Raw genomic sequence first — 23260 nt, 5'->3', positions numbered from 1 at the left:
ACAACACACTGCTGCCATAACACTGCTGCCATAACACTGCACCATAACACAACACACTGCGCCATAACACAACACACTGCTGCCATAACACTGCTGCCATAACACTGCACCATAACACAACACACTGCACCATAACACAACACACTGCGCCATAACACTGTACCATAACACAACACACTGCGCCATAACACAACACACTGCTGCCATAACACTGCGCCATAACACTGCGCCATAACACTGCTCCATAACACAACGCACTGCTGCCATAACACTTCACCATAACACAACACACTGCTGCCATAACACAACACACTGCGCCATAACACTGCGCCATAACACAACACACTGCGCCATAACACAACACACTGTGCCATAACACTGCTGCCATAACACAACACACTGCTGCCATAACACAACACACTGTGCCATAACACAACACACTGCGCCATAACACTGCTGCCATAACACCACACACTGCTGCCATAACACAACACACTGTGCCATAACACTGCTGCCATAACGCAACGCACTGCTGCCATAACACAACACACTGCGCCATAACACAACACACTGCGCCATAACACAACACACTGCTGCCATAACACAACACACTGCTGCCATAACACAACACACTGCGCCATAACACTGCTGCCATAACGCAACGCACTGCTGCCATAACACAACACACTGCGCCATAACACAACACACTGCGCCATAACACCACACACTGCTGCCATAACACAACACACTGCTGCCATAACACAACACACTGCCGCCATAACACTGCTGCCATAACACAACACACTGCCGCCATAACACAACACACTGCCGCCATAACACAACACACTGCCGCCATAACACAACACACTGCCGCCATAACACAACACACTGCCGCCATAACACTGCACCATAACACTGCACCATAACACAACACACTGCCGCCATAACACAACACACTGCCGCCATAACACTGCCGCCATAACACTGCGCCATAACACTGCACCATAACACAACACACTGCGCCATAACACAACACACTGCCGCCATAACACAACACACTGCCGCCATAACACTGCACCATAACACAACACACTGCTGCCATAACACAACACACTGCTGCCATAACACTGCGCCATAACACTGCGCCATAACACTGCACCATAACACAACGCACTGCTGCCATAACACTTCACCATAACACAACACACTGCTGCCATAACACAACACACTGCTGCCATAACACAACACACTGCGCCATAACACTGCGCCATAACACAACACACTGCGCCATAACACTGCTGCCATAACGCAACGCACTGCTGCCATAACACAACACACTGCGCCATAACACAACACACTGCGCCATAACACAACACACTGCTGCCATAACACAACACACTGCTGCCATAACACACTGCCGCCATAACACCACACACTGCCGCCATAACACCACACACTGCCGCCATAACACAACACACTGCCGCCATAACACAACACACTGCCGCCATAACACAACACACTGCCGCCATAACACAACACACTGCCGCCATAACACCACACACTGCCGCCATAACACCACACACTGCCGCCATAACACCACACACTGCCGCCATAACACCACACACTGCCGCCATAACACAACACACTGCCGCCATAACACAACACACTGCCGCCATAACACTGCCGCCATAACACAACACACTGCCGCCATAACACAACACACTGCCGCCATAACACAACACACTGCCGCCATAACACAACACACTGCCGCCATAACACAACACACTGCCGCCATAACACAACACACTGCGCCATAACACAACACACTGCGCCATAACACAACACACTGCCGCCATAACACTGCGCCATAACACCACACACTGCTGCCATAACACAACACACTGCTGCCATAACACACTGCCGCCATAACACCACACACTGCCGCCATAACACCACACACTGCCGCCATAACACAACACACTGCCGCCATAACACAACACACTGCCGCCATAACACAACACACTGCCGCCATAACACAACACACTGCCGCCATAACACTGCCGCCATAACACAACACACTGCCGCCATAACACAACACACTGCCGCCATAACACCACACACTGCCGCCATAACACCACACACTGCCGCCATAACACCACACACTGCCGCCATAACACCACACACTGCCGCCATAACACAACACACTGCCGCCATAACACAACACACTGCCGCCATAACACAACACACTGCCGCCATAACACAACACACTGCCGCCATAACACTGCCGCCATAACACTGCCGCCATAACACAACACACTGCCGCCATAACACAACACACTGCCGCCATAACACAACACACTGCCGCCATAACACAACACACTGCCGCCATAACACAACACACTGCCGCCATAACACAACACACTGCCGCCATAACACAACACACTGCCGCCATAACACTGCGCCATAACACCACACACTGCCGCCATAACACAGCACACTGCGCCATAACACCACACACTGCCGCCATAACAAAACACACTGCGCCATAACACTGCACCATAACACTGCGCCATAACACAACACACTGCCGCCATAACACTGCCGTCATAACACAACACACTGCGCCATAACACTGCACCATAACACTGCGCCATAACACAACACACTGCCGCCATAACACAACACACTGCCGCCATAACACAACACACTGCCGCCATAACACAACACACTGCCGCCATAACACCACACACTGCCGCCATAACACAACACACTGCCGCCATAACACAACACACTGCCGCCATAACACAACACACTGCCGCCATAACACAACACACTGCCGCCATAACACAACACACTGCCGCCATAACACAACACACTGCCGCCATCACACAACACACTGCCGCCATAACACCACACACTGCCGCCATAACACCACACACTGCCGCCATAACACAACACACTGCCGCCATAGCACAACACACTGCCGCCATAACACAACACACTGCCGCCATAACACAACACACTGCCGCCATAACACCACACACTGCCGCCATAACACCACACACTGCCGCCATAACACAACACACTGCCGCCATAACACAACACACTGCCGCCATAACACAACACACTGCCGCCATAACACAACACACTGCCGCCATAACACAACACACTGCCGCCATAACACAACACACTGCCGCCATAACACAACACACTGCCGCCATAACACAACACACTGCCGCCATAACACAACACACTGCCGCCATAACACAACACACTGCGCCATAACACAACACACTGCCGCCATAACACTGCGCCATAACACAACACACTGCTGCCATAACACAACACACTGCGCCATAACACTGCTGCCATAACGCAACGCACTGCTGCCATAACACAACACACTGCGCCATAACACAACACACTGCCGCCATAACACAACACACTGCCGCCATAACACTGCGCCATAACACCACACACTGCCGCCATAACACCACACACTGCCACCATAACACCACACACTGCCGCCATAACACCACACACTGCCGCCATAACACCACACACTGCCGCCATAACACAACACACTGCCGCCATAACACAACACACTGCGCCATAACACTGCCACCATAACACAACACACTGCGCCATAACACTGCCGCCATAACACAACACACTGCGCCATAACACTGCCGCCATAACACAACACACTGCGCCATAACACTGCCGCCATAACACAACACACTGCGCCATAACACTGCCGCCATAACACAACACACTGCGCCATAACATTGCGCCATAACACAACACACTGCCGCCATAACACAACACACTGCCGCCATAACACAACACACTGCGCCATAACACAACACACTTCACCATAACACTGCGCCATAACACAACACACTGCCGCCATAACACCACACACTGCCGCCATAACACAACACACTGCCGCCATAACACTGCGCCATAACACAACACACTGCGCCATAACACAACACACTGCGCCATAACACAACACACTGCCGCCATAACACCACACACTGCCGCCATAACACAACACACTGCCGCCATAACACTGCGCCATAACACAACACACTGCGCCATAACACAACACACTGCCGCCATAACACAACACACTGCCGCCATAACACAACACACTGCCGCCATAACACAACACACTTCTGCCATAACACAACACACTGCGCCATAACACTGCACCATAACACAACACACTGCCGCCATAACACAACACACTGCCGCCATAACACAACACACTGCCGCCATAACACAACACACTGCTGCCATAACACAACACACTGCCGCCATAACACAACACACTGCCGCCATAACACAACACACTGCCGCCATAACACAACACACTGCACCATAACACTGCGCCATAACACCACACACTGCTGCCATAACACAACACACTGCGCCATAACACCACACACTGCTGCCATAACACAACACACTGCGCCATAACACAACACACTGCGCCATAACACAACACACTGCGCCATAACACAACACACTGCGCCATAACACTGCGCCATAACACCACACACTGCTGCCATAACACAACACACTGCTGCCATAACGCAACGCACTGCTGCCATAACGCAACGCACTGCTGCCATAACGCAACGCACTGCTGCCATAACGCAACGCACTGCGCCATAACACAACACACTGCGCCATAACACAACACACTGCGCCATAACACTGCGCCATAACACCACACACTGCTGCCATAACACAACACACTGCTGCCATAACGCAACGCACTGCTGCCATAACGCAACGCACTGCCGCCATAACACAACACACTGCCGCCATAACACAACACACTGCCGCCATAACACAACACACTGCGCCATAACAATGCGCCATAACACTGCGCCATAACACCACACACTGCTGCCAAAACACAACACACTGCGCCATAACACCACACACTGCTGCCATAACACCACACACTGCTGCCATAACACCACACACTGCTGCCATAACACAACACACTGCGCCATAACACAACACACTGCGCCATAACACTGCGCCATAACACCACACACTGCTGCCATAACACAACACACTGCGCCATAACACTGCGCCATAACACCACACACTGCCGCCATAACACAACACACTGCGCCATAACACTGCTGCCATAACGCAACGCACTGCTGCCATAACACAACACACTGCCACCATAACACAACGCCCTGCTGCCATAACACAAAACAGTGTTGCCATAACACAACATGTTGGATGAGAGAAGACTGGAGAGAGGAGGATGGAAGAGAGGTGAAAGGGGATGAGATAAAAGAGGGAAGATGTGAGGCAGTGGAAAGAAAAAGAAAGTGAGATATAAACAGCGGGAGAGAGACGACTGAGGAGAGAAACTGAGAGCCAAACATATAGAGAATGATACAGAGACTGAGAGAACACTATAAATGAGGACAGTATAGACTGCAAAGTTTTACACAGGCTAAAATCAGCAGTTGGATGCCAGGCCAAATGAGAGCTGCCCAGCAGGTAATGTGATGCAGCAGGGCAGAACTGAATTTACTCGGAAGCAGAGGCAGAGCAGAACTCACTTTATCTCGCTCTCTCTGTCATCTCAGAGAGCAATAGCTTCTGTAAAGAAACATCCCCCATTTTGACCCTTTATTGATGAGCGGTTGTAGGCTCAAATGGTAAGAGTGTGATGCTGGCAACCCCATGGTTGTGGGTTCAATTCCTGCAGGCAACAGATGTGCATACTGATACTGAAGTCAGTCACTGAGTAATGTCAGGAGTGAAGGTGTTCATATGGCCTTTCCCTGTGAGATTAGTGTTGCTCTGATACGATGCGGATAGTTGCTCCTTCCTCGTCTAGACATGATATTGTGTATGGATAGTCATGCATGCATAGATTGTCATCTGAGGTGCATGTCCCACTACCTTCTGTTTTGCTTTTGTGATCCACCCCATCCCCAGTGCTTTCTTTGGGACAACTGAACAGGATACAGCATGTGACAGCTGACATTGACTTAGAAATACCCATCATTCACAGACAAGCATGTGCACATGACCACATCCACACATACAGACTGAGTCTCGTCCCAGTGATATGAGGGATTATACTGTCAGTCAGGGTGAATACACAGCAGGGTGCCATGTCAGATACTGAGACAGCCCAACTTAAGCAGACATGCCACTGAACTTTGGCGACTAGTAAGTATTTTTTAAACCTCCCGCTTTGAGCTGGATGTGTCAATGTGTAGTTCATACATGCAGAATCTGTGAGCAGAATTACTGTCTTACCTCAATTAGCAATGTTTGAAAGCAACTGTTTACTGTAATCTGTGTGGCTCCATTTTCCCTCCACTTTCCCCCATGTTAGCCAGCCCCCAAACAATTTGAGTTCTAGCCAATGAGCTTTAGCCCCTCGCCATTTCATTGACTGCTAGCAAAATGCACACACAGCAGAGCGATAGAGAAAGCAATGATGTGGTGCATATATCTGCACATACAGTATGTGACGTAGTTCTCAATTTTCCGGGGACGACTTTTGGCTCATGAGCGCTACTTTCAGAACTACTGGCTAAAAGTACCAGATCATCTCTTTAAAGGAGTTAAAACTGACAGTGTTACTATATCCCACTTTTAACAGACTTGTGATACGATTGGATTTGGGTTTGAGGTCTTTTGTGTTAGCTACATGCATGCAGTAAGAAAAAGTACATACAGTATGTATCCACTCACTAACTGTAAGTCTCTGGATAAGAGCGTCTGCTAAATGACAAACATGTAAATACATATGCATCCTTCACAAGCCATGTTCTCCCATAACAGAATGATTTGGGATATCATGACCTTCTTTCAGCCTTTTGACATTGCTCAGTTTCCACAAACTGCAATTAAACTTGAAAGTCACCTTGCTACCCTGTGCTGTTTAGAAAATGAGTTCTGCTTCTCGATGCACACTGTTAAATAATGCAAGAGCTTCATCATCAATAACTGGAATGTCAGAGGCAGCCGATTAATGGTCGGCCCGTAAACTCTGACACACGCACTCTTCCCACTGGGCACAGACTTACAGTTTTCCACAATTGTTTACACACGTTTGCTGAATCTTCGGGCCATTTTCCCAAAACTCTAAACACAAAACCACAAACACAAAACTCTACAAATCTCTAGCAAAAGCAAACACTGTGTTCAAAACTGTTCTCTCTTTCCAAAATGTTTTTTTTTTGCATGAAATGACGCACACATGCGTCATAAGAGATCTGTCTACCAACCAACACACTGATGTGCTCAACACAAAACACTACTATGAATATCTCATCAGTAGGTTTATGCATTTTCAGTGTTACACTGTAGCAGGTTGTAAAAGATTGTTACAGTAATGTATACCTACTCAAATATACATAAATAAACACACAAATGCAATACAGTAACAAAAACATTAATTTATTTCCAAAATGCAGTATTTTTGAACACTTGTGTTTTGTATGTAACTCTTTCTATACCCAACAGGAGAAAACCAGGAAAAACATTCAGTAAGATAAAGGGTTTTCTGTACAAAAAAATTGAGGTTCATTCTTTCAAAACTCTAAACACAAAAATACAAAAACACATACATTTTGCAAGAAAAAAGACATTGGGCTGCATCCTGCCTCTTATTTAGGTCTACATCACAAGCCATGTTCTTCCTGGCTAAACATCGGGGAAAGAATCTTCTGGAGTGACGGATCCAGCCGCCGAAAGCCCCCACATCAACTTCACCACATGGATTCTCCATTGCCTGGAGAAGAGGCATGCGTGCGAGTGGATGGTGGTCGCACACCTTCCATTGCCATGCCCCCCCCCCAAAAAAATGGGTTTGGGAATGGGGAATATGTTGGGAGGTATAGCACAATAAATTGTGGGTGGTCGATGACCAGTTGCAGACCAGAGCAGCTCGTGGAAACTCACGTTGTCCCAGATGACAACACACCTGGGCTGCTCTGATCCACCCCACTGCTCGGCTGGAATGAGGATAACATGTAGTGTGTCCAGGAATGTGATGAGAAGGGCGGTGTTGTAGGGAAAAAGGTTGGCATGGTGATGGAGGACGCCTTGCTGGCTAACGGCTGCGCACATGGTGATATTCCCTCCACGCTGTTCAGGGCCAATAATGTTCCGTCCCAGTCCCCTTCTTTTGGCTCGGTTGAAGCCAGCCTCATCAATGGTTTATATAAACGTGCTGAATTGCAGCGGCATCCAGCTCCAAGACTCTCTGAGACAGACAAGACAATATGTGACATAGACCTAGAGCAGTCAATACGGTGAGGAACAATACACTGGATTACAGTACTGTAATGTGTCTATACAGTGCTGATATGATAGTAAATTCACAGTATAGTACTTACTTGGACATATTCATAGTGGTGTTCTTTAACCCTCTGTGTTTCTCTCAAATGGCACCCTGTAAACATGTTTTATCTGGATTCAGTTGTGCTGTAATACACGGTCCAATGTAGACATTCACCTGGTGAATGTCATTGAATTTTGTGTTGTTTGCAATTATGTGGTTCTGTATTTCTCCTAGTCTAATGGTTTTGTTTGCCATCACCACGTTCACAATAGCGGTCTCCTGTTCTGGTGTGAACAGCCGGAGTCTTCCAACATGGCCTGGCCTTCTCTCAGTTCTGGTGTGAACAGCCGGTGTCTCCCCCACCATGGCCTGGCCGACTCTCAGTTCTGCAGAAGATCCACAAATATGATATGATTGGTTACAGTAAGCTAAAATAAATATTTTCTTTCAATATGAAATGACGTTACTGTAACATTGGCCCACAATCACTGAGTAACACAGGCCTACTGATATGTCGGACTGCAGTAAACATACATAAAGAGCATAGTGTAGATGGTAGGTAACTTACCGGTTCTCATTTCTGAATGTATGGATGATAGATGCAACCGTGTAGCGGCTCAGGTTGGGCTGAGCTCTCTGCCCAGCCTCCCTCATACTCAATCCATGGTTGAGCACATGGTCAACCAATGTGGCCCTGATCTCATCTGAGACAACTCTCCTTCCTTGTCCTCCTCTTACTCTCACTCCTTCACCTCTAGCTCTTGTGTGGCGGCAACCAGGTGAGGAGTACAAAGACAAGTGTGTCTTGCCTACAGTCAAGCATGGTGGTGGGAGTGTCATGGTCTGAGGCTGCATGAGTGTTGGGGACTGGGGATCTACAGTTCATTGAGGGAACCATGAATGCCAACATGTACTGTGACATACTGAAGCAGAGCATGATCCCCTCCCTTCGGAGACTGGGCCGTAGGGCAGTATTCCAACATGATAACGACCCCAAACACACCTCCAAGGCGACCATTGCCTTGCTAAAGAAGCTGAGGGTAAAGGTGATGGACTGGGCAAGCATGTCTCCAGGCCTAAACCCTATTGAGCATCTGTGGGGCATCCTCAAACGGAAGGTGGAGGAGTGCAAGGTCTCTAACATCCACCAGCTCCGTGATGTCATCATGGAGGAGTGGAAGAGGACTCCACTGGCAACCTGTGAAGCTCTGGTGAACTCCATGCCCAAGAGGGTTAAGGCAGTGCTGGAAAATGATGGTGGCCACACAAAATATTGACACTTTGGGCCCAATTTGGACATTTTCACTTAGGGGTGTACTCACTTTTGTTGCCAGCGGTTTAGACAATAATCGCTGTGTGTTGATTTATTTTGAGGGGACAACAAATGTACACTGTTATACAAGCTGTACACTCACTACTTTACATTGTAGCAAAGTGTCATTTCTTCAGTGTTGTCACATGAAAAGATATACTCAAATATTTACAAAAATGTGAGGGGTGTACTCACTTTTATGATATACTGTGTGTGTGTATATATATGTGTGTGTGTGTGTATATGTATACATTTACACCTGTGAGGAGTGGGTGTTGCCAATTGGTGTATAGAGCTAGACATTGCGATTGGCGTTGCTTTCCAAAGGGACTGAAGAGATTTTAATTTTGAATGTTGTGCGTAATGTAGAGAACTGTGTGTAGTGTTTTGCAGAAAGTGTGATATAGAGTGTAAAGCAGGAATTGTGCTTGTATTCTGCAGACTTGGTTTAGGGATTTGGTACATGAGTTTCAGGTTTCGGTGATTTGCGTTTCAAGTTCCAATTTTAGTGTGGAAACAATTGGGAAATACTGTAAGTTCAACTCTTAGTTTTGATTTACATTTAGTTCAGTTGTCAACTAACGTGAATTCAACATGAAATCAACCAAACATTTTTCCCTGTCATTGGATTTAGGATAAAACTAAATTCCCTTAGGTTGATGACTTTTTGCAAATCCAATCTGTTTTCCACGTTGATTCAACGTGATCACATTTGGGTTGAAATGACATCAGTAAAACTATCTGTAGAGTTTAAAATGCGGAACACATTGAACTGTAGATTTTTCGGTACATGAAAACTTCATCAAAAAGTACATTTTGTGTGCACTACGTCATCACAACCTGATTTTTATCTGCAACAAGTCAGTTTGGTGGAAACACAACACTGATGGGGAAAATGTGCATAAAATATTTACCTCCATGAAAACAAGCCACCCTGGATGTAGAGAGAGGAGAGCAAGCAGAGACCCCAGGATGCCTTTATGAGTGTGTCACGCTTTATTGTTTCCTCCAGAGAGCTTTTTGGCACCCCCTCTTCCAGGACAGTAAGTGTTTATGGTGATGTATATCCTACGGAGTATACCACCACTAAGGAGGCAGACAGTATATTTCTCTAAATGGCTATTTACTGTTTTGAGGCCAAGCGATAGGCCGATGTCAGTATACTAAATTTCTTTGGGGTTTGCTATAGAGAATATCACAACCAAACGAATACAGGGACGATATCACAATGTTAATGTATGCTTATCTATTGATACTGGGGAAATATGACTTTTACCTCTATTGGTACTGGGGAAATATGACTTTTACCTCTTGATACTGGGGAAATATGACTTTTACCTCTATTGATACTGGGGAAATGTGCCCTTTACCTCTATTGGTACTGGGGACATATGGTTTTTACCTCTATTGGTACTGGGGAAATGTGAATTTTAGCTCTATTGATACTGGGGAAATATGACTTTTACCTCTTGATACTGGGGAAATATGACTTTTACCTCTATTGATACTGGGGAAATATGACTTTTACCTCTATTGGTACTGGGGACATATGGTTTTTACCTCTATTGGTACTGGGGAAATGTGCCCTTTACCTCTATTGGTACTGGGGAAATATGACTTTTACCTCTATTGATACTGGGGAAATATGACTTTTACCTCTATTGGTACTGGGGAAATATGACCTTTACCTCTATTGGTACTGGGGAAATATGACCTTTACCTCTATTGGTACTGGGGAAATATGACTTTACCTCTATTGGTACTGGGGAAATGTGCCCTTTACCTCTATTGGTACTGGGGAAATATGACCTTTACCTCTATTGGTACTGGGGAAATATGACCTTTACCTCTATTGGTACTGGGGAAATATGACCTTTACCTCTATTGGTACTGGGGAAATGTGCCCTTTACCTCTATTGGTACTGGGGAAATGTGCCCTTTACCTCTATTGGTACTGGGGAAATGTGCCCTTTACCTCTATTGGTACTGGGGAAATGTGCCCTTTACCTCTATTGGTACTGGGGAAATATGACTTTTACCTCTATTGGTACTGGGGAAATATGACCTTTACCTCTATTGGTACTGGGGAAATATGACCTTTACCTCTATTGGTACTGGGGAAATGTGCCCTTTACCTCTATTGGTACTGGGGAAATGTGCCCTTTACCTCTATTGGTACTGGGGAAATGTGCCCTTTACCTCTATTGGTACTGGGGAAATATTACTTTTACCTCTGTTGGTACTGGGGAAATGTGCCCTTTACCTCTATTGGTACTGGGGAAATATGACTTTTACCTCTGTTGGTACTGGGGAAATATGACCTTTACTTTTTTTCTGCTGTGCATTCCATGTATGAGCATAAAACAGTCTTATATTGTGTTTTTTGTTGTTATTGCATAATCAATTATATGTTAATTCACTGCTAGCTAAAGCTCTTTGCTATTCATTGTGTCTCTGTGGAGACCATGAATCAAGAGACGCTGTATATTGAACATGGTGATAAATGTTGATGAATACACCTCAGTATATCTGATGTTACATCCTTTAACTATCCCTCTTCTTCTTCTCCTCTGCCTCTCGTTCTACCAGGAAGTAGAGGTCAGTTTATTTCTTCATCTATATTCTACCCATCCCTTTTTCGTTGATGTCTTTTTTGAATGCTTGTAACTCACTTTCATTGTCTCTGTTTCTCTCTTTATTGCCATGTACACTCTCTCTACCCACCCACCCTAACCTCTCTCTCTTATATATACTGTACATCTCTCTCCCTCTCTCTCACTTTCATATATCTCTCTCTTCTTTCTCTTCTCTCTCTCTCTCTCAACTTGTCAATTTTAATGAGAACGATTAATGTATTAATTAAGAATAAAAAGTAACAAATACAATTGAAAGACCGGTCGTATGTTCCACAAACGGAGCTTCAGTCCCTATATAGTGCACTACTTTTGACCAGAGCATATAGAGTAAGTAGTGCACTGTATAGGGAATAGGGTGCCATTTGGAACACACAAATTGCAAGATATTTCTGGTGCAGTACTATAGTAAGCCATGCTGTTTGTTAGATCCCCATGCAGACTCATCTGGGCACACAGTGGCTGCGGCCCAAATGCCACCCTATTCCCTTTATGGTGCACTTCTTTTGACCAGGGTCCATAGGGCTGTGGTTAAAAGTAGTGCACTATATAGGCAATAGGGTGCTATTTTGGACGTAACCAGTGACTCACTCACTCAGTTAATCATGATGCTTCTTTTGCTGTGGGTTAACCTGGATCTCTCTGTCTCTGCAGGATGACTATGTGAGGACCTGGGATGAGAATCAGGGAGGCTCTAATGAAAGTAAGCCCCCCCTCAGTTCTTTAACATACTGTATATTATACATCTATTGTACTGGTGTAGGATCTTAATTAGAGACAGTTTGCTACAGCAGGAAAACAATCAACTTTACTTAGAAAGATTCAGCACCACCACTTTTGAGAAATAACCTGAGAGTGATCATGTTATCCATTATATTTACCTCAATTTCATCAAGTGGTTAGTTGATCGATAAAACATTCTCATAGGAAACAAAAACCGAGCTCTTGAAAGCTGACTAAATCAGTATATAGCTAGCTAGCCATCCATCTGAGCGACAGGTCGGTCACATCGCAGGGATCATTGCCAGGCCAGGAATTAGGGGTTGACGATCACTGGGTTTATCAGACACGACAATGTCCATTAGAATGAGAGTGCACCCAGATGTGCTTCAGCCCAGGTCACATAAAAAGGTAACCAAAAGGTTCACAACTGAGGTATCACACACTACACTGGTGTATTAGACAAGGCAAGATACATGTTTGTTTACAATCCAATTTGTATTCTAAGGTCAGATGCTGTACACACGTGACCTCAGTGAAAACGTCAAGTGATGTTAGAGATGTTAGCTCGCTGTAACAGCAGCCGTCTGACTGTATCTTTCTCCCTGAGGAGGTTCTGAGCTCTGCTGTCGACCAACTACCAATCAACATTGAGTAGCCTAGCCTGTCTTCTCTTCTCTGATCTCCTATTCTCTGTCTTTAATTGAGCCACAGGCCGATGGAGTCATGACCTCCAGGTTGCATCCCAAATGGAACCCTATTCCCTATAATGTTGCACTACCTTTATAGTAAACTGTATTTGAAAAATAGTGCCATTTGGGACACAAGCTTGAAGTTGTGTCCATGACCATTGTGTCTTGCTTTGCAGCTCAAATAAAGTGGTGGGAATAGAATGGCTGAGTCCATTAGTACTGCTATATCTCCCCGAGCTTAATTAGCGGGTAATTATGACTTCTTGTAGAGGTCTGGAGAGAGGGGGAGAGGGGAGAGAGAGGGGATGAGGGGAAGGGAGAGATTATACTTTCTACTATTGTGTTTTCTTGCTGGAGTCCATTTTGTGACATTGTATTTTATAATATTGTCAATAATTGAAATATCAAACAATGCTGTAGGAATTGTTGGAGCTCTCAACTTTAATAGAACTGATCTCTCTTTCTCTCGCACTCCTCTGGGGGGCCCCAGTGTTGAGGATCAGCGTGGCAGACGTGTTGTTACCTATCCTTATCACCTGGGGGCGGCCCATCAGGAAGTCCAGGATCCAGTTGCAGAGGGAGGTGTTTAGTCACAGGGTCCTTACCTTATTGATGAGCTTTGAGTGCACTATGGTGTTGAACGCTGAGCTGTAGTCAATGAATAGCATTCTCACATAGGTGTTCCTTTTGTCCAGGTGGAAAAGGGCAGTGTGGAGTGCAATAGAGATTTCATCATCTGTGGATCTGTTTGGGCGGTATGTAAATAGAAGCGGGTCTAGGGTTTCTGGATAATGTTGTTGATGTGAGCCATGACCAGCCTTTCGCACAGGGACTATGATGGTCTGCTTAAAACATGTTGGTATTACAGACTTGGACAGGAAGAGGTTGAAAATGTCAGTGAAGACCCTTGCCAGTTGGTTAGTGCATGCTCGCAGTACACATTCTGGTAATCCTTCTGGCCCTGCGGCCTTGTGAATGTTGACCTGTTTAAAGGCGCTCCGACACATTCCAAGATTGCGTAGCAGTTCAGACATCTTTGTCTTGTCATGTCCGTGTATATATCTTTTTTTCCCCTCCTTCGTATATATTTGGTTAGTCAGCCTTGCTACTGTTATTTTCCACCATAATTGCAAATAAATTCATTAAAAATCCTACAGTGTGATTTTCTGGATTTCTTTTCTCATTTTGTCTGTCATAGTTGAAGTGTACCTATGATGAAAATTACAGGCCTCTCTCATCTTTTTAAGTGGGAGAACTTGCACAGTTGGTGGCTGACTAAATACTTTTTTTGCCCCACTGTATATGATGAACAGAGAGTAGCAGTAGCATAAAAGAGGGGTTGGCGGGTGGTGGGTGGTGGGACACAATGCAGATAGCCCGGTTAGCCGATGTGCGGGAGCACTGGTTGGTCGGGCCAATTGAGATAGCATGTACATGAATGTATAGTTAAAGTGACTAGTTAAAGATAAAAATAGAGTAGCAGCAGCGTAAAATATGGGTTTGGGGGGGCACACAATGCAAATAGTCCGGGTAACCATTTGGTTACCTGTTCAGGAGTCTAATGGCTTGTGGGTAAAAACTGTTGAGAAGCCTTTTTGTCCTAGACTTGGCACTCCGGTACCGCTTGCCATGCGGTAGTAGAGAGAACAGTCTATGACTGGGGTGGCTGGGGTCTTTGACAATTTTCAGGGCCTTCCTTTGACACCGCCTGGTGTAGAGGTCCTGGATGGCAGGCAGCTTTGCCCCAGTGATGTACTGGGCTGTACGCACTACCCTCTGAAGTGCCTTGCGGCTGAGGCTGAGCAATTGCCGTACCAGGCAGTGATGCAACCGGTCAGGATGCTCTCGATGTTGCAGCTGTAGAACCTTTTGAGCATCTCGGGACCCATGCCAAAAATGTTTAGTTTCCTGAGGCGGAATATGCTTTGTCGTGCCTTCTTCATGACTGTCTTGGTATGTTTGGACCATTCTAGATTGTTGGTGATGTGGACACCAAGGAATTTGAAGCTTTCAACCTGCTCCACTACAGCCCCGTCGATGAGAATGGGGACGTGCTCGGTGCTCCTTTTCCTGTAGTACACAATCATCTCCTTAGTCTTGGTTACGTTGAGGGATAGGTTGTTATTCTGGCACCAGCCGGCCAGGTCTCTGACCTCCTCCCTATAGGCTGTCTCGTCGTTGTCGGTGATCAGGTCACAGTTGTATCGTCAGCAAACTTAATGATGGTGTTGGAGTCGTGCCTGGCCATGCAGTCGTGGGTGAACAGGGAGTACAGGAGGGGACTGAGTACGCACCCCTGGGGAGCTCCAGTGTTGAGGACCAGCGTGGCAGATGTGTTGCTACTTACCCTCACCACCTGGGGGCGGCCCATCAGGAAGTCCAGGATCCAGTTGCAGAGGGAGGTGTTTAGTCCCAGGTTCCTTAGCTTAGTGATGAGCTTTGAGGGTACACCGGTGTTGAACGCTGAGCTGTAGTCAATGAATAGCATTCTCACATATGTGTTCCTTTTGTCCAGGTGGGAAAGTGTAGAGTGCAATAGAGATTGCATCATCTGTGGATCTGTTTGGGCGGTATGCAAATTGGAGTGGGTCTTGGGTTTCTGGGATAATGGTGTTGATGTGAGCCATGACCAGCCTTTCAAAGCACTTCATGACTACGGACGTGAGTGCTACGGGTCTGTAGTCATTTAGGCAGGTTGCCTTTGTGTTCTTGGGCACAGGGACTATGGTGGTCTGCTTGAAGCATGTTGGTATTACAGACTCAATCAGGGACATGTTGAAAATGTCAGTGAAGACATTTGCCAGTTGGTCAGCACATGCCCGGAGCACCGGTCCTAGTAATCCATCTGGCCCCGCAGCCTTGTGAATGTTGACCTGTTTAAAGGTCTTACTCACGTCGGCTACGGAGAGCGTGATCACACAGTTGTCCGGAACAGCTGATGCTCTCATGCATGCCTCAGTGTTGCTTGCCTCGAAGCGAGCGTAGAAGTGATTTAGTTCGTCTGGTAGGCTCGTGTCACTGGGCAGCTCGCGGCTGTGCTTCCCTTTGTAATCTGTAATAGTTTGCAAGCCCTGCCACATCTGACGAGCGTCGGAGACGGTGTAGTTTGATTCAATTTTATCTCTGTATTGACGCTTTGCCTGTTCGATGGTTCGTCGCAGGGCATAGCAGAATTTCTTGTAAACTTCCGGGTTAGAGTCCCGCACCTTGAAAGCGGCAGCTCTACCCTTTAGCTCAGTGCGAATGTTGCTTGCAATCCATGGCTTCTGGTTGGGGTATGTACGTACAGTCACTGTGGGGACGACGTCCTCAATGCACTTATTGATAAAACCAGTGACTGATGTGGTGTATTCCTCAATGTCATCGGAAGAATCCCGGGACATGTTCCAGTCTGTAATAGCAAAACAGTCCTGTAGTTTAGCATCTGCTTCCCCTGACCATTGTTTTTATAGACCGAGTCACTGGTGCTTCCTGCTTTAATTTTTGCTTGTAAGTAGGAATCAGGAGGATAGAATTGTGGTCGGATTTACCAAATTGAGGGCGAGGGAGAGCTTTGTACGTGTCTCTGTGTGTGGAGTACAGGTGATCTAGAATTTTTTTCCCTCTGGTTGCACATTTAACATGTTGATAGAGATTTGGTAAAACTAATTTAAGTTTTCCATTCATTAAATTCCCGGGCCTCTTTGTTTGCTTATGGCGGAATACAGCTCAATGAGCGTGGTCTTAGTGCCAGCATTGGTCTGTGGTGGTATGTAGACAGCTATGAAAAATACAGATGAAAACTCTCTAGGTAGATAGTGTGGTCTACAGCTTATCATCAGGTTGAGAGAGGGGAAGAGATACAGAGAGAGTGAGATAAATGGTGAAAGAGAGAGAGGGATATATGGAGATGGGTATAAAGAAAGAGATGGATAGATTTGTGTGTGTGTGTGTGTGTGTGTGTGTCAGTGTGATCACTGTAGAGCCAGGCGGAGCAGGTTGGCTTTAATACCCCATTCATACACAGACCAAAATTCCACTAATTTCCCATGCCTGGGTTTTATACCAGCTTTCTAATATATCTGAAAGGGGTAGGGGTTAAAATACACAGAAAAAAAAGCCAGCTAAAGACAGAGTCATGATTCCTTAACACTTCCATTGTTTAACCCCTCCCTAATTTAAATTGCAAACAGCCCCCATGGTTTAACAATACCTCCACCCCTCCCAATTGGCCAGTTACCCACTGAAATGTATAAAAGGGGTATACCTGCAAAGAAGTGGAAAATAAGGGGCTTTTTGAAAGGGGGTCATACGAACATTGCCTTATATTTTCTTCTGTCTGAAATGGATGTTATTGCTTGCCCTGGAGGCAGCTCTGCAGAGTGGTCACTAGCTAGCACAGCCACAAAGTGCGTGTGTGGGTCTGTGTATGTGCATGCATACACACTCATCTGTGTGTGTTCATAAACTACATGATTACTAAATGCACTGAGTAAACAAAACATTAGGAATACCTGCTCTTTTCAGGACGTAGACTCAATATTAGGAAGGTGGTCCTAATATTTTGTACACTCAGTGTATGTCTGAGTCACATCTCCATATAATCAAATCAAACTTTATTTGCCACATGCGCCGAATACAACAAGTGTAGACTTTACCGTGAAATGCTTACTTACAAGCCCTTAACCAACAATGCAGCTCAAGAAGAAGAAAATATTTACCAAGTAGGCTAAAATAAAAAGTAATAATAAAACGTAACACAATAAGACTAACAATAACGAGCACAAGGGGCACCGGTACTGAGTCAGTGTGCAGAGGTACAGGCTAGTTGAGGTATAGCCTATCTATGTCCTGGAAAAAGCAATATGCGATAGCTCTGATGACATTAGTAGCAGAGAGTTTGTAAACAGAGGATGAGAGATGATGATGACTGAGTTGAGCTCACCGTTCTCCAGTCCCAATCTCCAGGGATTAGCCTGGTGATAATCTGGATTAGGCTGGATTACCGCATGCAGTGCCTAATAAGGAGAGTTAATAGCAGCACACTCTTATGACATAACAAGGATAGAGAAGGAGAGAGAGATGAAGGAAGTGGTGAGAGATGATGTGAGGAAGATGCATAGAGAGAAGGGGGATGAAGAGTGGGAGACTGAAGAGAGAAGAGAAGAGAGACATAGATAAAAGACAGAGTAGAGGTGGAGGGAGATATAAAGACAGAGGCGTAGGGAGACTGAATAAGACAGTTGAGGCGTAGGGAGACTGAATAAGACAGTGGAGGCGGAGGGAGACAGACAGAGGCGTAGGGAGACTGAATAAGAGAGTAGAGGCGTAGGGAGACGGATAAAGACAGTAGAGGCGTAGGGAGACGGAATAAGACAGTGGAGGCGGAGTGAGACGGATAAAGACAGTAGAGGCGGAGGGAGACGGAATAAGACAGTGGAGGCAAAGGGAGACGGAATAAGACAGTGGAGGCGGAGGGAGACGGAATAAGACAGTAGAGGCGGAGGGAGACGGAATAAGACATTGGATTCGGAGGGAGACGGATAAAGACAGTGGAGGCGGAGGGAGACGGATAAAGACAGTGGAGGCGGAGGGAGACGGATAAAGACAGTAGAGGCGGAGGGAGACGGATAAAGACAGTGGATTCGGAGGGAGACGGATAAAGACAGTGGAGGCGGAGGGAGACGGATAAAGACAGTGGAGGCGGAGGGAGACGGGTAAAGACAGTGGAGGCGGAGGGAGACGGATAAAGACAGTGGAGGCGGAGGGAGACGGATAAAGACAGTGGAGGCGGAGGGAGACGGATAAAGACAGTGGAGGCGGAGGGAGACGGATAAAGACAGTAGAGGCGGAGGGAGACGGAATAAGACAGTAGAGGCGGAGGGAGACGGAATAAGACAGTAGAGGCGGAGGGAGACGGATAGACAGTAGAGGCGGAGGGAGACGGATAGACAGTAGAGGCGGAGGGAGACGGATAGACAGTAGAGGCGGAGGGAGACGGAATAAGACGGTGGAGGCGGAGGGAGACGGAATAAGACGGTGGAGGCGGAGGGAGACGGAATAAGACGGTGGAGGCGGAGGGAGACGGAATAAAACGGTGGAGGCGGAGGGAGACGGAATAAGACAATGGAGGCGGAGGGAGACGGAATAAGACAGTGGAGGCGGAGGGAGACGGAATAAGACAGTGGAGGCGGAGGGAGACGGAATAAGACAGTGGAGGCGGAGGGAGACGGAATAAGACAGTGGAGGCGGAGGGAGACGGAATAAGACAGTGGAGGCGGAGGGAGACGGAATAAGACAGTGGAGGCGGAGGGAGACGGAATAAGACAGTGGAGGCGGAGGGAGACGGAATAAGACAGTGGAGGCGGAGGGAGACGGAATAAGACAGTGGAGGCGGAGGGAGACGGAATAAGACAGTGGAGGCGGAGGGAGACGGAATAAGACAGTGGAGGCGGAGGGAGACGGATAAAGACAGTGGAGGCGGAGGGAGACGGATAAAGACAGTAGAGGCGGAGGGAGACGGATAAAGACAGTGGATTCGGAGGGAGACGGATAAAGACAGTGGATTCGGAGGGAGACGGATAAAGACAGTGGATTCGGAGGGAGACGGATAAAGACAGTGGATTCGGAGGGAGACGGATAAAGACAGTGGAGGCGGAGGGAGACGGATAAAGACAGTGGAGGCGGAGGGAGACGGATAAAGACAGTGGATTCGGAGGGAGACGGATAAAGACAGTGGATTCGGAGGGAGACGGATAAAGACAGTGGAGGCGGAGGGAGACGGATAGACAGTAGAGGCGGAGGGAGACGGAATAAGACAGTAGAGGCGGAGGGAGACGGAATAAGACAGTGGAGGCAAAGGGAGACGGAATAAGACAGTAGAGGCGGAGGGAGACGGAATAAGACAGTGGAGGCGGAGGGAGACGGAATAAGACAGTAGAGGCGGAGGGAGACGGAATAAGACAGTGGAGGCGGAGGGAGACGGAATAAGACAGTAGAGGCGTAGGGAGACGGAATAAGACAGTGGAGGCGGAGGGAGACGGAATAAGACAGTGGAGGCGGAGGGAGACAGACAGAGGCGTAGGGAGACTGAATAAGAGAGTAGAGGCGTAGGGAGACGGATAAAGACAGTAGAGGCGTAGGGAGACGGAATAAGACAGTGGAGGCGGAGTGAGACGGATAAAGACAGTAGAGGCGGAGGGAGACGGAATAAGACAGTGGAGGCAAAGGGAGACGGAATAAGACAGAGGCGGAGGGAGACGGAATAAGACAGTGGAGGCGGAGGGAGACGGAATAAGACAGTAGAGGCGGAGGGAGACGGAATAAGACAGTGGAGGCGGAGGGAGACGGAATAAGACAGTAGAGGCGTAGGGAGACGGAATAAGACAGTGGAGGCGGAGGGAGACGGAATAAGACAGTGGAGGCGGAGGGAGACGGAATAAGACAGTGGAGGCGGAGGGAGACGGAATAAGACAGTAGAGGCGGAGGGAGACGGAATAAGACAGTAGAGGCGGAGGGAGACGGAATAAGACAGTGGAGGCGGAGGGAGACGGAATAAGACAGTGGAGGCGGAGGGAGACGGAATAAGACAGTGGAGGCGGAGGGAGACGGAATAAGACAGTGGAGGCGGAGGGAGACGGAATAAGACAGTGGAGGCGGAGGGAGACGGAATAAGACAGTGGAGGCGGAGGGAGACGGAATAAGACAGTGGAGGCGGAGGGAGACGGATAAAGACATTGGATTCGGAGGGATACGGATAAAGACAGTGGATTCGGAGGGAGACGGATAAAGACAGTGGAGGCGGAGGGAGACGGATAAAGACAGTAGAGGCGGAGGGAGACGGATAAAGACAGTGGATTCGGAGGGAGACGGATAAAGACAGTGGATTCGGAGGGAGACGGATAAAGACAGTGGAGGCGGAGGGAGACGGATAAAGACAGTGGAGGCGGAGGGAGACGGATAAAGACAGTGGAGGCGGAGGGAGACGGATAAAGACAGTGGAGGCGGAGGGAGACGGATAAAGACAGTAGAGGCGGAGGGAGACGGATCGACAGTAGAGGCGGAGGGAGACGGAATAAGACAGTAGAGGCGGAGGGAGACGGAATAAGACAGTAGAGGCGGAGGGAGACGGATAGACAGTAGAGGCGGAGGGAGACGGATAGACAGTAGAGGCGGAGGGAGACGGAATAAGACAGTAGAGGCGGAGGGAGACGGAATAAGACAGTGGAGGCGGAGGGAGACGGAATAAGACAGTAGAGGCGGAGGGAGACGGATAGACAGTAGAGGCGGAGGGAGACGGATAAAGACAGTAGAGGCTTAGGGAGACGGATAGACAGTGGAGGCGGAGGGAGACGGAATAAGACAGTAGAGGCGGAGAGAGACGGAATAAGACAGTAGAGGCGGAGGGAGACGGATAGACAGTAGAGGCGGAGGGAGACGCAATTAGACAGTAGAGGCGGCGGGAGACGCAATTAGACAGTAGAGGCGGAGGGAGACGGATAGACAGTAGAGGCGGAGGGAGACGGAATAAGACAGTGGAGGCGGAGGGAGACGGAATAAGACAGTGGAGGCGGAGGGAGACGGAATAAGACAGTAGAGGCGGAGGGAGACGGATAGACAGTAGAGGCGGAGGGAGACGGATAAAGACAGTGGAGGCGGAGGGAGACGGATAGACAGTGGAGGCGGAGGGAGACGGAATAGGACAGTAGAGGCGGAGAGAGACGGAATAAGACAGTGGAGGCGGAGGGAGACGGAATAAGACAGTGGAGGCGGAGGGAGACTGAATAAGACAGTGGAGGCGGAGGGAGACGGAATAAGACAGTGGAGGCGGAGGGAGACGGATAGACAGTAGAGGCGGAGGGAGACGGATAGACAGTAGAGGCGGAGAGAGACGGAATAAGACAGTAGAGGCGGAGGGAGACGGATAGACAGTAGAGGCGGAGGGAGACGGATAGACAGTAGAGGCGGAGGGAGACGGAATAAGACAGTGGAGGCGGAGGGAGACGGAATAAGACAGTGGAGGCGGAGGGAGACGGATAGACAGTGGAGGCGGAGGGAGACGGAATAAGACAGTGGAGGCGTAGGGAGACGGAATAAGACAGTGGAGGCGGAGGGAGACGGAATAAGACAGTGGAGGCGGAGGGAGACGGAATAAGACAGTGGAGGCGGAGGGAGACGGAATAAGACAGTAGAGGCGGAGGGAGACGGAATAAGACAGTGGAGGCGGAGGGAGACGGAATAAGACAGTGGAGGCGTAGGGAGACGGAATAAGACAGTGGAGGCGGAGGGAGACGGAATAAGACAGTGGAGGCGGAGGGAGACGGAATAAGACAGTGGAGGCGGAGGGAGACGGAATAAGACAGTAGAGGCGGAGGGAGACGGAATAAGACAGTGGAGGCGGAGGGAGACGGAATAAGACAGTGGAGGCGGAGGGAGACGGAATAAGACAGTGGAGGCGGAGGGAGACGGAATAAGACAGTGGAGGCGGAGGGAGACGGAATAAGACAGTGGAGGCGGAGGGAGACGGAATAAGACAGTGGAGGCGGAGGGAGACGGAATAAGACAGTGGAGGCGGAGGGAG

General features: G+C 47.9%; 1 protein-coding gene across 1 annotated transcript in view; it reads left to right on the top strand.

Annotated features, from left to right (window-relative positions):
- LOC110530466 (SPARC (osteonectin), cwcv and kazal like domains proteoglycan 2) overlaps positions 1–23260 on the top strand; it is a 78557-nt gene that overhangs the window by 21673 nt on the left and 33624 nt on the right. Inside the window, exon 2 of the mRNA XM_036986874.2 lies at positions 12944–12992. Coding sequence (XP_036842769.1) covers positions 12944–12992 — 49 coding nt within the window. The remainder of the gene's footprint in view (positions 1–12943; positions 12993–23260) is intronic.

The sequence above is a fragment of the Oncorhynchus mykiss genome, chromosome 1 (genome assembly GCF_057628025.1).
Source record: "Oncorhynchus mykiss isolate SJ-2025 chromosome 1, ASM5762802v1, whole genome shotgun sequence".
In the NCBI taxonomy this organism is placed as follows: Eukaryota; Metazoa; Chordata; class Actinopteri; order Salmoniformes; family Salmonidae; genus Oncorhynchus; species Oncorhynchus mykiss.
Note: the sequence above shows the minus strand (reverse complement) of the source record. Positions and strands in the feature narration are given on the sequence as shown.